The sequence below is a fragment of the Varanus komodoensis genome, unplaced genomic scaffold, assembly GCF_004798865.1.
Source record: "Varanus komodoensis strain SLA01 unplaced genomic scaffold, ASM479886v1 scaffold29_1, whole genome shotgun sequence".
In the NCBI taxonomy this organism is placed as follows: Eukaryota; Metazoa; Chordata; class Lepidosauria; order Squamata; family Varanidae; genus Varanus; species Varanus komodoensis.
Window position 1 is genome coordinate 5,599,180 of NW_025335759.1, and position 15,731 is coordinate 5,614,910.

Below are 15,731 nucleotides of genomic sequence, written 5' to 3' on the forward strand. Positions count from 1 at the left end.
GCCGGCCACAGAAAGTTTCCTGGCGTGGCAGCTGAGGGTGCAACTATCCACTTTCCTACGCGCAAGACTGTGTGGAGCCCCCAAGGAGCTGGGCGTAGTGGCGGTGGCCGGGATTACTGCCAGGGAGCTGGGGCAGCAAAGGCTGTCCCCCCTCTGCCTGCCATGGTGGTGAGACCTTCCAGGTGGAGCTGGGATCCTGATGAGGAGGATACGGAACATCCTGCCCGGAGTATCGACCAAACAAATGCAGTAGTAGGCGGTCATGACGAGTTCCTATTTTTATCTGACACTTTATACAAAAGTGGCACAACCTGCAGGCAAGTATTGGTGGAAGCAGACTCCTCCACGATTAATCATGCAGTTCTGTAGGCATCTTCTCCAGTGGGACATACTCTGGCTGAGTAGACTGGGATTACAGCATGAGTTAATTAGTATTTGTAGTGGGACAAGATACGATGATCTTGATTCAAGTCAGCCCCTGCCCAGTGCACAAGTATAGCAACTGGTACAGCCCAGTGAAAACAGCTGTTGACTGCCTCTGGTTTGCCTCTCTCTCCTCCTCCCACAGAATTGGAGTAGTCAATTATAGGAGAGGAATGGAAAGGGGCCTTTCATAAAAGCAAATAACTTTTCTCCCTAGCTCAACCTCTGCAAAGGGACACCCTCCAGAATTCCCAGCATCCCCAGCCAGCAGGACCATGGGTTGTGTTGGATGGAGAGGAAGACAGTTACGAAGTTATGAAGACTGGAACTGGAGAAGACTACCCTAAATTTTTGAAACTACACCATCCAGTCCCAAAAATGCTGTCTTGTTTCACCCTACGGAGGGGTACTAGTAATGGTTAGCGTGCAGTCATACGCTGCGGCATGCTGGGAAATGTAGGACTTTTTTCCATCCAAACACACACAGCATAGTGCGCTTAAATATGCTTTCAGATGCTTCATTATGTTGCTACCAGAACACATAATTGGCAGCAATTGTCTGCATACACAAATGGTCTTCCATTATGGAAGCACCAGGAAGGAAGGGGGATATATTTTACAAGTACAATTGACCCATGCATTCAAAATGCAGGATCAAAACACATGAGCACCACTGATAGCAAGAGTTTCTTTAGGTAGGTGTGTTCTTTATTCCAATATATGAAATTCCAGAATATGACTTGTCACAGCATAATAGAAACAGATATATGTTGAATGCATTATATTTAATATTAAACATAGTAACACAGACATGGACAGCTGCTTTAGGTCAGACCCTCCATCTTGCTAGTCCAGTAAAGTGTATTTTGGAAGCAAAATGTCTCCAGGTCTCAAGGAAGAGAGAGATATTTCATGCCAGTTGCAATGCATTCCTTCTGGGTGGAATATCTTGGATTTTACCTGGAAGCTTCTTCATGTAGAGCGCATGCTTTCTCAGTCCACCATGCACCACCATGCACCTCCAGGCCACACTACTCAGCCATGGCGCTCCCACCCCCAAACTGATCGGGATAATGCCCTGCCTATGGAGAATCGAACCGCTCTGGGCCTGCCAACAGCAGTCTTTTAATTTGCCTCTTTCGCAGTGCCTTGAGCGGTCACTTAATCTACCAACATGAGAAGGCAGTGGTGCTTTTGAACTCCAGCTGTTTCCTGCTCATCTAAGGTGCTGCAGAAGGCCCAAGAGCAGAATGGGATTTTCTGCTCAGTTGGCAGACTTACTTTAAAACAGGGTATATGGCAGCACTGGCGACCCCACAGTTATTGTCCTTCATTGAAAGGGGAATGTAGCCATCGTTGCCCCAGTAGGTGGACCAGGAGTTTTTGATCAGCCAGTAAGTTTCACCTTGCAGGACACTATAGCCCACAACCAGCACTCCCTGGTTCAAGAGAGTACTATTTCCTGCAGCAAAAACAAAGCAATTAATGGATGCATTCTTTTCAGCTGCCCTGTTTGCAATTTGATCTCACTAGATACACTGTTCTTCAACCCTGGAGCATAAAGCAAGCCCTCATACATTGAAGGGCACAGCAGATTTCCAAGTTATCCCTCTTTTGTGGTGCCTGTGTTAGTCTCAAAAGAAAGGGGACCGATTTCAGAAAAGCTGTTGAGAGACAATCAAATATGCCAGATGTAAAGGACCAGATCTAGGATCTGCCTTCTGCAAGAAGGGCTTCATTCTGCCTGACTTTGGGGGACCCTGCAACACAGCTCAGCCCATCCAGCAGCGTCTCCTGACTTTGAACAGGGTTGCACAATACAGTGAAAGAAGATGAGCCACAGTGACTTCTTCAGACTTTGCTGCACATGTGGACCTTCTCTGGGGGCAGGGGAGCTGCATAATTGCCCCCATTGGCAGTTTGCCCTGTGAGCCCTGGTGAGGGTGGCTGGGCTGCCACAGATAGCAAGCAACCCAGAACCCACAGGCTGTTTCAGAGATCTAACTGCTACCTGCAGCATCGACCCGGTTCATGTGAACCAAGTCCCTGCGCAGTATTTCAGTGGGCTGGAGAAGCTGCTATGAGAGCAGGAGGCACAGGAGCCCACTTCCCCCAGTTCATTCAATCTAGATTAAATCTGGATCCAGCCCAACTTAGGTAGGTGGAGTCAGCAGACTAACAATAAGCAGCTGTGGCCTTATTTGCAAGGCTGTTGAGAAATGCTGGATATCAGTCAATGACTCCAGAGAAAATTTTTGATGTTGTCTTAGATCACACTATCAGTGCATCTACCACATAATGAAGCCATGGCTTAATTGGCAATAATTGACATGAACTTCTGCATACACTCAGGTGCAGCATCTAAGGCCCTCCCCCAGGTGCCTCCTCCAAGGAAGACTCAGAGGTGGGACAAGGAGGAAGGCCTTCTCACTAGTGCTCCCCCCACCCCCCCCCAGTTACGGAACGATCTCCACAGTGAAGTCCATCAACATTATCTTTTCAGCACCAGCTTAACATCTTTTTTTCCTCAGTCATCTGGCAAGATTAGATGAGATTTTAAAACAGGTTTTGAATTTTTTCTCATGAATGGTTAAAATTGTTGTCAGATACATGTGTCCATTATGCTTGTTGCAGTTTTCCCATCTACGAAACTGTTAAAGGTACAAGGGCCCTATTTTCTTCTGCATCTGGTGTCTTACCCTGCAATCGCCACGATAAGATGAAGCTCTCCAAGATTGGGGTAAGGAATATGTCTTGCAAAGTTGGATTCTTCTTTTTATCAATCCTGGCAACATTTCTAGATAGGATCTGCAAAATGAATCCCTAGCCATGGTTGCAGTATTGCCAACCTATCCCTGCAGCCTATCCTGGGTTCGATAGAGGGTGGAACCTGCAAGTTTTGGCCGGCAGCCACCCTTTGTGGCTAGTTTCTACCCCAGGAACCCTAGTTTTTTTAAACCCTGTTTGTGTAAATGGAGCAGCTCTGAAAGAGCGTGTGTGTGTCTGTGTGTGTGTGTGGAGCACAATTATTTATATACATTAAAACCTGGGGAAACAAATGAAGTGGTGGGACCAAAGGCATTATCATGCCAGAGCTGAGTGCTCAGAAATCTTTGTCCAGTTACAAACTTGAAGAAACAGCAGTCAGCAATTGAATGGTTATTGCTGAAGATGTGTCAAAGAAATTCCTTTTTCTTCCAAAAGCTTTCAATTGGATCCAGAAATGCAAAAATTATTAAAGGTCCAGAGGGTTTGTCACTGCTCTAAGAAAACAAAGAATCTTGCAGCACATTTATGCTGGTAAAGATAGCACGTTTATTCTGGCACTGGTGTTCGTAGAGCAGATGTCTGTGATGGGGCTAAGGATGCCAAAAATTGTGCAGTTCATAGAGACAAACTGTATGGAGGCTTCCTGTAAGTGGGTGGGGAGGGGGAGACTGTATTTCCCAGAAAGGTTAGAATGGTACCCTACTGCCATCTTGTGGCAGAGCGGATGCAAAGCACCACTGGAACGGGTGGGGTTGTTTTCCTCCTTTGAGAATGAAATCCAGTGTTGATGTTTTAAGTTCACCTTGCTTTTGCTGGCAGTGGAAGGTGAAGCAGAAGTATTTCGGCTCTGATATAAGAAACATTGGGAAGTCACAGCACGGATGAAACGGGCAACAGGGTTGGGGTTAGGTTTGGAGCCAGGTATAATCAGAAAGACTCATTGGAAAAGACCACGATGCTGGGAAAAATGGAAGGCGAAAGGAGCAGGGGGTGGCAGAGGTTGAGGTGGCTGGATGGGGTCCCTGGGGAGGTGGGTGCGGGTTGGGTGGACTCCGGGGGATGGTGGAGGACAGGAGCACCTGGAGGAATGTTGTCCGTGGGGTGGCGAAGAGTTAAGACTCGACTGCAACTGAACAACAACAAATTGAATCAGGTCCAAAGCTTTAAAAGTGCACAAATGTGTGTTATTATGTGCCCTGAAGTCACCTCTGAATTCGGACTAACCTATGAAAGGAAGCTCTCATATTTTATATTTTTATTTATTTTATATTGTTATTTTTAATTTTATATTGTTATTTTTGTATTTTATTGTATTTTATTGTGTTTGTAAGCCGCCCCGAGGCTTTGGCAAGGGGCAGCATAGAAATGTTCTAATAATAATAATAATAAATAATGTCCTGCCATAGGAATAGGATGTATTTCCCCCCCACCTGACTGTGATGGCAGTCAAGTCATCTCCAACTTATGGCCACCTGTGGATGAAATCCCTCCATAATGGCCTATCCATGAGAGCCCCGCTCAGCTCTTGCAGATTCCGGGCTGCGGCTTCCATTGCGGAGTCCATCCACCTCCCATTCGGCCTTCCCCTCCGCCTGCCCTCGGCCTTCCCCAGCACGGCTGGCTCCTCCTCCAGTGCGCCTCGCCTTCTCTCAATGTGCCAGAAGGACCAGCATTTTAATTTTGCCATCTCTGCTTCTAGGGTAAGTCCTGGCGGCATAAACTCATTCACTTATGCTCTAAAGTGGTGCTTTTCAACCCTGGGTCCGCAGCCGGCGCGCGCGCGCGCGCGCCCCCGCCGGGGAGAGAGGCGCTGCGGCCGCGCGCACAACAGGTGCCTCTCGCTCCCGGGAGCGGCGCGGGCCGGCTATGCTCGCGCTGCAGGCTCCCCCTGGGGGGGGGGGCGCTCAGTGGGAGCCCCCAGGAGCCGCCCCACGCCGGAGCCGCCCTCTGGGCAACACCGCGACCGGGGCTTTTCCTTTCCCCGCTGTTTTCTGCTGGGAAGGGACACGCTGAGCCGGTGCTAAGAGTGTTTTCTCAGCCCGTCTGTGCTGGTATGTATGCGGGTCTGAGGGGGGGCGGGGGGAGGGTTCGTTTATTTCAGTATTTAACATTATGAATATTGTTGCGTTAAGTAACTTTGACTGATTTTGGATGGCTCTGCCGCTAATACAGTATTTGAATTCGTATTCGCTATAAGTATAGTATTGCATTTATATTTTGTATTTTGGTATAGTGATTTGGATCAAGTATTCTTGAAAAGAAGCAACAGCAGATTTCTCAGTAGCCTTATCTGAATTACATATTGCTCTCTAAAAAATCAGTTGTATCCATTTACATTTAATTGCAATATTGTATTCTTTTATTAGCATTTTTCACAGCTCAGTTTCTGGTTATTTTAGAGAATTTTATTTTTTTGCTACTATATTTAGAAACCAATGCACAAAATACCATATTATGTATATAATGTTCTTTATTTTTGCCTCAGCGGTCCCCGAAATAATTATCCTATTTTTGCTGGTCTCCTACTGTAAATAGGTTGAAAACCACTGCAAAGTGTGTGTGTGTGTGTGTGTGTGTGTGTAAGCCACAACCCACCACATTCTGGGTCATAGAAGACACCATTGGCATAGAATGTGAATGACCTTGAGGAGGCATTGATGCTCGCAGCCACGGGTCCATGCTTGAAGGCGGCCTGTTTCAAGGCAGCGATGTCTCCGTACGGGACATTGATGTATCTTGGCACGTTTCCGAGGAACTCTGATTGCGTGTAATGGCAATATCCATTCTGCGAGAGAAGAAAGCCAGGGGGCACCTTGAGAATGTTTGGGTAATAGCAGGGGACTTTCCAAGGGCAGAGCAACAGTGGAGGAGACTCTGCAGCGCCTCTGCAGTGTCAGGCTTACTATTACTTCCAGGCAGGCGTGTGTGCCGTGGCTCTGCAGGGCTGCTCAAGGGGCTCTTGAAAGAGGAAAAGGAGGTTCCATTAAAACAATATCATTTTGGATGCTGTAGCTGCTTCGATTACCTGGCCACGGTAGGGTGCGTGGGACTCGTCGGTTGGTCTGCCACCGTGCTCCTTGGCCCATTCGAAGGCGCGCCATGCGATGCCCCCCTCACCGCCCACGTTCCCAAAGCCCCAGGAGCATTCAGTCAAGGCTTGCTGAGACAGAGGTGCCAGCCATTTAGTCTGGGGAGTCGATGAGAAGAAAGCACAGAGGTCGATCTCAAGCCTTCACTGAAACTCTGCTCACATGCATGACCGTGTGCCAGGTTTTGGTGGGAAAAACTCCTACTGCCCCAGGCTTTCAAAACACGTCTGTCCTACAAAATCTAAAAGATGAGATCCCGCCATGGATCCACATTAAAAGAAGGAGAGGGTGAGATGGGACTTTGCTCAGAGGCAAACCCCGCAGGGCTGGCGCGCACAGCCTGTGGCTGCACGGCCCCAGGACCAGTGAGGGTTGCAACACGGGGTGGAGAGACATGCCTGCCGATTAAGGCCAATGGGGGAGCGTTACCTTGAGGAAGAGGGCAGGGTGGCCATGTATTCTCTCTGCAGAAGACAGTCCTCTGTTAGAAGGGGATGTCTTGTCCAGTTCTGGTTTTGCTTTGTTTTGCCCTTTTTTAGAAGAGCTGTATAAGGTTGGCCATCCATAGGCAGCACGTGGGCAGCAGACTGAACAGGTAGGCCAGAGGTCACCCGCTCATAATGTTCCACACTATGGTGAGATGTACTATTCTTTTAATAATTATTTGTAAATTTGCTACTGTATATAAAAATAGCGTATGAAGGCCTAGTGCAGTGGAGGGGTCAAAAGTGTGGGACTGGCAGTTGACCTGGGTTCTCAGCCATGGAGCTTGCTGGATAACTTCGGACCAGTCCCAGACCCTCAGCCCAGCCTACCTTGCAGGGTTGCTGTGAGGATAAAATAGAGAGCAGACGGAATGGTGAGTTATGAAGATAACAAACAAATAAATACAACAAAGTCCAATTGTGCAAATCATCCCCAAAGCTGCAAAGCTGATTGCAAGTCTGTGGAACCTGCACAAGGTGCTCAGCAGAACCGATCCACTGCAGAGACTGGATTCATAGGCATCCAAGCTCATTTGACTCCACGGTGGATTTTTCTGATATCCCCATAGGAAACACAAAATGACCTTCACTAAGACTTCTCCTTGGCAGAAGAGATACTGGAAGTAAATATCCTTTACTCCGTTAGAGTGAGCTAAATAAAATGTCATGACTCTCAAAATGTGGCCCCGCGTTGCCTAAGGACAGGGCTGGGCCCCTCGAGCCAACCTCCCGTAGCAGCATTCTTGTTTTGGCCAACAACAGGTGGGGAGGAAAAAAGCACAGAGAGTCAAACTGGGAGAAGGCTCAGACTTCATTCTAGAAAGGTTCCTTGTCTGGGTTGCAGCCTGTGACCCTCAGGAGCTCTGGATCTGCCTCTACTGCAAGGATGGTTTTAATTCTCTCATGGGAATCCCTCAGCTCACAGAGGCTGGGCCTCCTTCATCTGAGAACAAAACTCAGGGTGGATCTGGATTTTATGTGTTGTTATGTTTTGTTTTATTTTATGTAAGCCTTCCCGAGGCTATGCGATGGGACGGCATACAAATACTCTAAATAAATAATAAATAATAATAAATAATAAATACAACTCAATTTGTGAGAAGCCTTGGAGGACACAGTTGGGTGGCAGGTGGGACCAGAGAGAATTGGCATGGAGTCAAAATGGGCAGGGCCAAAATGCCAAGAATAACATTTATTTGCTTTTCGGCGCCAGGCAAAGACCTTTTTATTTAAGCAACATTTTAAATGTTAATACTACTGAATTTTATCTGGCCAGGGCAGCTTATTTTATATTGGGTGTTTTAAATTATTATGATTATTTTATATGTATATTTTAACTTATTGGTTTTATTTATTGTTGTAAGCCGCCCCGAGGCTTCGGCGAATGGGCGGCATAAAATAAATAAATAAATAAAACAGCAAAGCTTCCCTCTCCTGCTGGTAAGGAAACTTTAGGAGAAACATTCCCATCTTTGGCCATTGTGGGGTGAGGAAAACATGCAAAGCAGCTGGGAAACTAGCAGTGCATATCTGGATGAAAGTGCCGGGAGGAAACCAAAGGATTCGGCTCATGGGGCTGAGGTTTTGCACTGTTTCCTTAGCCAATTCTGGTAGGGTGGGGAGAGAGCAAGAAGAAAGCTTCCTGCCCCCAGGAGCTTATAATCTAAAGTTCAGCATGGCAGACAAAACAAAAGATGGGCAGAGAAGTCAAGGGAGGAGTAAACAGGAAAAGAAATTGCAGTTCTTTCTGTTGCCAATGTGTAGGCTGGACAATATGCGGAAGGATGCTAGGAAATGTGCACAAGAGGGTTAAGCCAGAGGCACAGGAAATATGGGGCTGAGGAGGAGTTAGAAGGAATAAGAGGCGCGCGTCTGATGACATGAGAATCCCTCATGTCCAACATCAGGAGCAGTGAGGGCAAGAGGGTGAAGTCTTTGGAGGAAGTGGGAGACCTTTTAACAGTACAGGGTGGTAAAGCTGCAGGAATTAATATCATGGGCAGTATCATTATATGTAAAAATGTACAGAAGGAGCCAGCCAGAGAGCTTCAGCTATCGGCTGGGATAACCATGTTTGAATGAATGAATGAATAAATGAATGAATGAATGAATGAATGCACAGAGAAAGGAAGGTGAAGCCATGGAGGGCTTTGAAAGCAGCCCTTGACTCATCTCCATGAAGCAGCCGCTGGTTTCTGCTTGTGACGGACACAGGGAGGCAGTGATGGGTCGCTTACCATGCAGCCTCCAGTTGATGCTCTCAGGCAGAATGATCCCCCCCCCCCCCCGCACTGGACTTGATCTGGCAGGGAGCCTCTCATTGCAGACATTTCCTCTGGACTGCGATCCGCCAGGCTGGCTCGATTCTTGGAGCAGACAAACCTAAGCGGACAAGTTGTTGCTGAACCACAAGAACCTCCTGTGCTTGGCTTGGGGCTGGTGCTTCATTGCAGAGCTGGGGTGGGGACCATGCTCTTTTTCAGCCCAAGGGCCAGTTTTGAACTTGCAAGAACTCTCGGGGGGCTGCATGCGGACGACAAGCACGGCTGAAGGCAAAAGGGTTGGGGCCAGACCCGCAAAAATGCTAGCAGGCTGTCACAGGCAGCTCTTGCTGTCAGCACTAAGCCTTCGAAGAGGCATTTCAGCTCTACAGAAGCGGGGAGAACCTGGAATAAAGCTGAGAAACCACAGTGGATGGCGGGGTGGGGGGAAAGGGCTGGGCACAGCAAGAGGGAATATGCTGGAGGCCCTGTTAGGAGTTCTGTCATTCCTAGAGTATTTTCTTTTGCTTGCCCCTTACTTACAGGGGCTTCTGTCCCCCTTCTTACTTATTTAGCTTCAGAGTTCGCAAGCCCACACAAGCATCCGCACAATGCATTTGAAAGGGTCAGTGGAACGGCCCCTCTGTGCCACTAGTGCCCTTTCCCAGGCCTGGCCTCGCACCTCATCTTGCGAACGAAGGTGTGGGCCCTCTGCTCCGGTTCCTCCTCTGTGCTGTGCTCCTTCTTGTGCTTCCTCCTGTAGTGACGAAAGAGCTGGTACCCCCTGTCCATTTTCCTTGAGACAAAATCATGCATGGGGTTGGCCAGGATGTGATGCTCACCTTCCTGCCCCGGAGGCCACTGGCAGCCCATGCCTGCAAGAGATACGCTGCTAAATGCACAGAGACCGGATAGAGCGCATGGTCTTGCCTTCTGCTTCCAAGCTGAGCTGTGCCCAGTGGGGCTGGACCTTGAGGGGCCGTTGGGCCAGCCTTGTAGGTTCACAGGGCCACTAATCTCATCTGCCACTGTCCTCACCTGCAGAACCCCATTTGCTCTGACTTTAGCTGAGGGGAGCGGGGGGGGGGGTGAATTTTCTCAGCAGCAGCATGCGGTGGTGTGCTCTCCCATTTGACGTGCAAAGTATTTTGTAGTGTTTTGGTCTTGAATGGGAAAGTAAAACCTAGGCGCTGTATTTTTCAGGGAAGAAGCCCAACCTGCACCTGGTGGAGATCTAGAATCGGTTTGTTGAAATGGATCAGGAAAATTGCCTGCATTTGTAGTCTCTTTTGGGGGGTAGAACTACAGGGCCCATCATGATGAGCTCCTGCATGTCAACATTTACCAGCACCCAGTATCTATGCTCCTTTCTCCATCAACTTCCCTTTTTGAGATTCTAGTCCCCCACTATATGACTCTACTCTTTGAAAACCCATCACTTGTGCAAGTATCAAAATTAGGCAGTTTCAGGCAACAGAATAACAAGTACCCAAGGACTGAGATTGAGCATGGGTCATTGTGGAAATTTGGGTTAGCATTTTGTCCGAACCCAGCTGCACCAACAACCCATGGCTTGTTAATCACAAGCAACCCATGAACAGAACCAATGGTTTGTTGTGAGATTGTGGCTTGTCCACCACGGTTTATCTCAGTTGGGTTCAGACAACATGATAAGCCAGTTAACAATCCATGAAAGGCCGGGCTTGGCCTCCAGCAAGTGCTGGCTCAAGTTTTGAGGGCCCTTTGGCAAAACGCCCTCTCTCGTCTCCTTCCTCGCTGCCACTGCCACTAGCTCTCATACTCTTTCTCATCTTCTCTACCCCTGGTTGCCTGAGAGGTGGGAAGCAGCAAGCAAGCTGGCTGCAGCATCCGTTCCTCACTGCCGCTGCCGCCACCCAAGTTGTCTGGGCCAGTGTAAGAAGTAGTCAACTGGCAGAAGACGAGACCGAGGAAGAGAAGCAAGGGGAGCCCTTGGCAGCTGGTGCCTACTTTTGACACTGGTCCTGTCCCCAGTCCAGTCCTAAGGTTCCCAGCCCCACAAGACAGGACTAGCTAAACAGAGTGCTGGAGCCTACATCTCTGTGCTTGCTCTGTCCATGGAACAGCCTCTGCTTTCACTTTTGACTTTTGTGGGAGATTTGGGAGTACTTAAAAAAAGCATAACGTGGTCGTAAAAAGAGGTCATACCCTTTGGCAGCTCCAAGAATCTTGGTGAGAAGTTGCGGGAGAAATTTTGATAGTCGATATTGCATTTGCCGTGATGAGAACCCATAAGGTTGCTGAAACCCCTCATCCGAGAGTGCACAGGGACCTGGTGCTCTCCCGAAGTGGTCACAGGGTGTAGACGTTCTTCTTTGTGCCCCAGTAGGACACGTTCTGCCACACGCTGCGGGGAAGCCCTTCGTAGTGTTCCTGGCGTACTGGCTGGAGAGTTGGGGAGGGGGAAAGGAACGTGGGTGCAGGCAAAGAGCGGGATGCTGGCCGTGCGAGGTGCAGACACATTCTGGGGACTGACAAAGGTTCTGGCTGGGATAGGCCAGCAGAACATCACACGCCTTCCAGATGTTTGGGACTGCAACTCCCATTACCCCATGGTGCCTGGGGCTAAGGGGAACTGTAGTCTGAAACATCCAGAAGGTGCCGGATTACCTACCCTCGCCATAAGCACATGCCCTCCTTCAGTGAACTCCACGTGGCGATAGTTTGTTACTGGCTTCAGTTCAATTTTCAATTAGCTTTCCAATTAACCACCACAACAAAGCCCCAAGCAGAATGGGACCAAAGTATCTGACTACTGCCTCCTAAATAGACTTTCCCATCAGTAGTTTTAATTGGAAGCTATTCTCTCAGTTACTCTGCCTTCCAATTTGGACAAATGCATTTTCTGTGATGACACTCTAATTACAAAACTTCCCTGCTCTCGCAGGCAAGTGCACCTCTTTCCGGGGGCTTCTGGGTTTTGTTTTGTTTTTTCATTCTTCTTCCAGCCTTCCTCAAGGCCATGCCATCTGGGCATGATGGGAGCTGCCATCCTACATGTCTGGAGGGCACCAGGTTGGGGGAGGCTGCTCCACATCTTCTGTCATGTGGAGAACAAGGAGGACAGGCACATCAGACTGTGCTGACTTCCTGTGCCGGAGGACTTATAGGAGCAGGTGCAGTGAGGTGTGGCAGTGCTGGCAGGAAACAGATTTTGCTTTCCTCCCACTCTGACATTAAAGGGTAGATCAACTCACTTGCGCCCAAACAGATGAATGTGTGTTGAATAAATTCACATTTCTATGCTGGCCCTCTCATACTCTGATAAAAACAAAATCCTGATTTGCTTTTGGTCTATATCTCCAAACTTACTTCTTTCTTTCTTTCTTTCGTTCTTTCTTTCTTTCGTTCTTTCTTTCTTTCTTTCTTTCTTTCTTTCTTTCTTTCTTTCTTTCTTTCCTCACTCAGCCCTTATTAACAAAGAAAATACTACGTGGCTCTGACAGCAAGACTTCTTAGGGTCCCAACTGGTGTTCTTTATACTTACTGTGAAAAAGGTAGGTTTGGTATGTATAACATACAATATGATCCAGTCAAAATACACTGGTACTCAAAAGGCTCCAGTACCCTGTTTTTCTGGCTGCTGGCCTCTTTCAAAGTCCACAAGTCAAGGACTCACCTTAAATCCATCCATCTTGGGGAAGGCACTCTGAGCTACAGCTGGGTGTTCTGCAGCCCCATTTATCTGGAAGCATTTCCGGACATTAGTCTCTATTTCTGTGGTCTCTGGGGTGATTTTGCAGTTGGCACCCCATAGCCCTCTGTCTCCATCTGGTAGGTGATCACACGCCCTGGATCACAGGGTGCAAAAATGGACAGACTAAGAAAAAGGTATAACAAAGGGAAACTCACATTTTCTTTTCAGCAGAGGTTGTATGGGAAAGGTTGCACTCAGGTTTCACGCGGGGGCAGGGGGAGCAACTCCTGCATCAGGGGGGTTCCTTATCCGTTGCAGCTTTTGTTCTAAACTTTATAAGCTATCCTTGGTGGTGAAGCTATTTTGGGAATGGATTGTGCTTTAAATTAATTAAGCTACAAAGTCTCCTTTGAGAAATACTAAGTTTGTAGTTTTACAAAGGCTGCATTTGCCAGGAATCCTTGTAGAGAAAGGAACTTATTTTAGGCCTTATTTGAATTTGTAAAGCAAACACAACCCCAGTTGTGCTGTATTGATCTGGGTCAAGCCACACTGCAGCTGACATGTCCTTGGTGATAAAATTCCCTTCTTGCCTACCGTGATAGTACTGAATGCGGCTCTTCCGTGCAGTTGGGTTGTACCAAGCTTCAAAGGGCTCTTCAATCTCAGCAAAGGGTAGCTTGATGGTCCCTGCAGGACGACAGGCATCTGTCTGTCTGTCTGTCTGTCTTTCCCTCCCTCCCTCCCTTCCTCCCTTCCAGGCTGTTAGTTTGCTGCATCAGGAGGTGGTGGGAACACACACACACGTCCAATCGTCGTTTCACTTGGAAAACTAAATTAGTCACAAGAACTAACACTAGAAGTCTAAAAATTAATCCAGAATTATTACTGATTAATTTAAAGTGTTTGTTAATTCCACTCTTCAGCCAAAAGGGCTCTTGGAGCAGCATACAAGCAACCAGTTAAAGAAGGCAGTCCCTGCCTCTAGGCTTGCAATTTATAAAGATGCAAGACACAAAGAAAGGGAGAGAGGGAAAATTAAGGCAATCATTCAAAATAGTTGGAGGGCATGAAGTGGGGGCAGGGTGGTCCATACCGCAGGGGCAGGTGCCAAGCACAATCTGCCAGTGTTACCTGAGACATGATAAACCTCTCCAAATTCAGGCAGCTTTGACAATGTATCCGATTCTGATGCTAGAAAGGAACAACAAAACTATACATTCAAGGTTCTGGGGTTGTAGGGAGAAAAAATACTGAAGATGTGGAGGGAAAAAGCCCACAACAGATCCACTGGATCAGTGTCTTTAGATATCATGAATCCTTTCAAGGGGCTCAGATTTAGCCTTAGACCTCAAAGATAATTCAAAGACTGGATCTACATGAACATGGAATCTCTACAAGAAGTTTGGGGCCTGATAGTTCCTTCCACAATCCTTCCAGGTCAAAGAGGAATGGACAGAGAAAGAAAAACACTCCAAGTGAATGCCTGGCTATGACGATGGTGCTGATGTGAGAGAATTGGATTCTGGGACCATGGGCTGCACTTCCTGGGAGATGGATTTCTGACTTAGTGGAAAAAGTGCCAGCTACATGAACACTGGAGGAAAGCGGTCATGCCACCCTTGAACTCTTGATTCTATGTAAAGGAAGCAAAAGCCAAAGGTAGCGAAACATGTACCTGCCTTTTTAGGGAAGTCAATTTTAACAAACTCAATGATAAATAAAGTCTCATGGCAAATGACTCGAATGAGAAAAGGAGTCCAGGATGCGTGGGGATTTTTTTAAAAAATGAAAAGCTAAAGGCACTGTTACAAACCATTCCAACAAGAAAAGGGGTGGAAAACAGGAGAAGGTGAGACTGAGATTCAGGAACTAACCCACAGTCACCCAGGGAGGTTCATGACGAAGCGAGGACTAGAACCCGGGTCTCCCAAAACCCAGTGCCACTGCAACCAGTACCCACACTGGCGTTACTCCCTTTTAAAATGCAAGCTGAGTACAATGACTGTACAGAAGAGCAATATCTGCTGAAAGTACAACACCCCTGCTATTTTTAAAGAGCTCTCTTCTCTATACATACCCAAATGGATAGAATCAAGCATGGATATGAAATCTGGAGAAAGATAATCAGGCCTAGAAGAAAGCTGCTTGGAAGCTGCTTGACGAAGAGATGAAAGCAACCATGTTGGATCTGGAGACAGCCACACGCTGTGCCTGCCTTCCTGCCTCCCATCCCACCCATCCTCTTTAACTAGAAGATCAGAGAGGGAGATAGGGATGATTTCTGGGGAGGCTGAATCTGTCTGAATGCCCATAAGTTGTTTTGGTTGCACAGGCAAGATGTGTGTGTCGGGAGAGACGTGGGCACAGGCACCCCCACCCCCAGAAGCACGTTTCTCATCTTTTGCACCGAGAGCAGGAAATGAGACTGACAGGTTTAGAGTTACCGTTGGACCGGTGCCACATGGAAAAGATCAGCATCCATCGGAGAGACGCCACCATTGCGCTATCCGAGCTCTGCCTTGTTGGCACGCGCAAAAGAAACTCCAAGCACCACAGCATAAGAAGCTGCCCCAAAGGGATTTGTTTATCCAGTGAAAATCCTCAAACTTTAGGGGATGTACTAGCTGGGAAGGGAACCGGGGGAAGAGGCTGCTGTTCCACTTCCAACTGACCTTTGGGTGGACTGAAGTTATAAGGCACGAACATTGAGTGGAAAGCTTGTGTTGCTCTTTAGGCATGCGAAGAATGACTTGAAGGAGGGTAAAGTACTGAGCTGAAGCCCTTCAGCATCTGCAGTAGCCATGACAGCACAAAGTGGGCTTGCGGAGTTTCCCCCTCTGTTCCTGGTCCCTCCTTGCACGTACGCTTAAGGACACCTCACCAATTCGCCGCATGGAGCGTCCATTTTAATATGGACAATGTCATCTCAACCTGTGCCGTTCAGGGTGCAGGTTTAAAGATTCATATCCTGCCCCTTTGCAGTCTGAACGCAACTTACAAATCCAAGATGAAACTTCCGATTAAA

At 47.8% G+C, this 15,731-nt stretch overlaps 1 protein-coding gene across 1 annotated transcript; it reads right to left on the reverse strand.

Annotated features, from left to right (window-relative positions):
- Nucleotides 1–1,700: 1,700 nt before the first annotated feature.
- On the reverse strand, nucleotides 1,701–15,205 carry LOC123026042 (crustapain-like). The gene is given in 12 exon segments (XM_044435277.1): nucleotides 1,701–1,885; nucleotides 5,788–5,977; nucleotides 6,218–6,379; nucleotides 9,004–9,148; nucleotides 9,710–9,902; nucleotides 11,215–11,364; nucleotides 11,367–11,447; nucleotides 12,682–12,822; nucleotides 12,825–12,857; nucleotides 13,301–13,393; nucleotides 13,838–13,897; nucleotides 15,151–15,205. Coding segments are annotated over 12 exon segments (1,488 nt in total).
- Nucleotides 15,206–15,731: the final 526 nt, after the last annotated feature.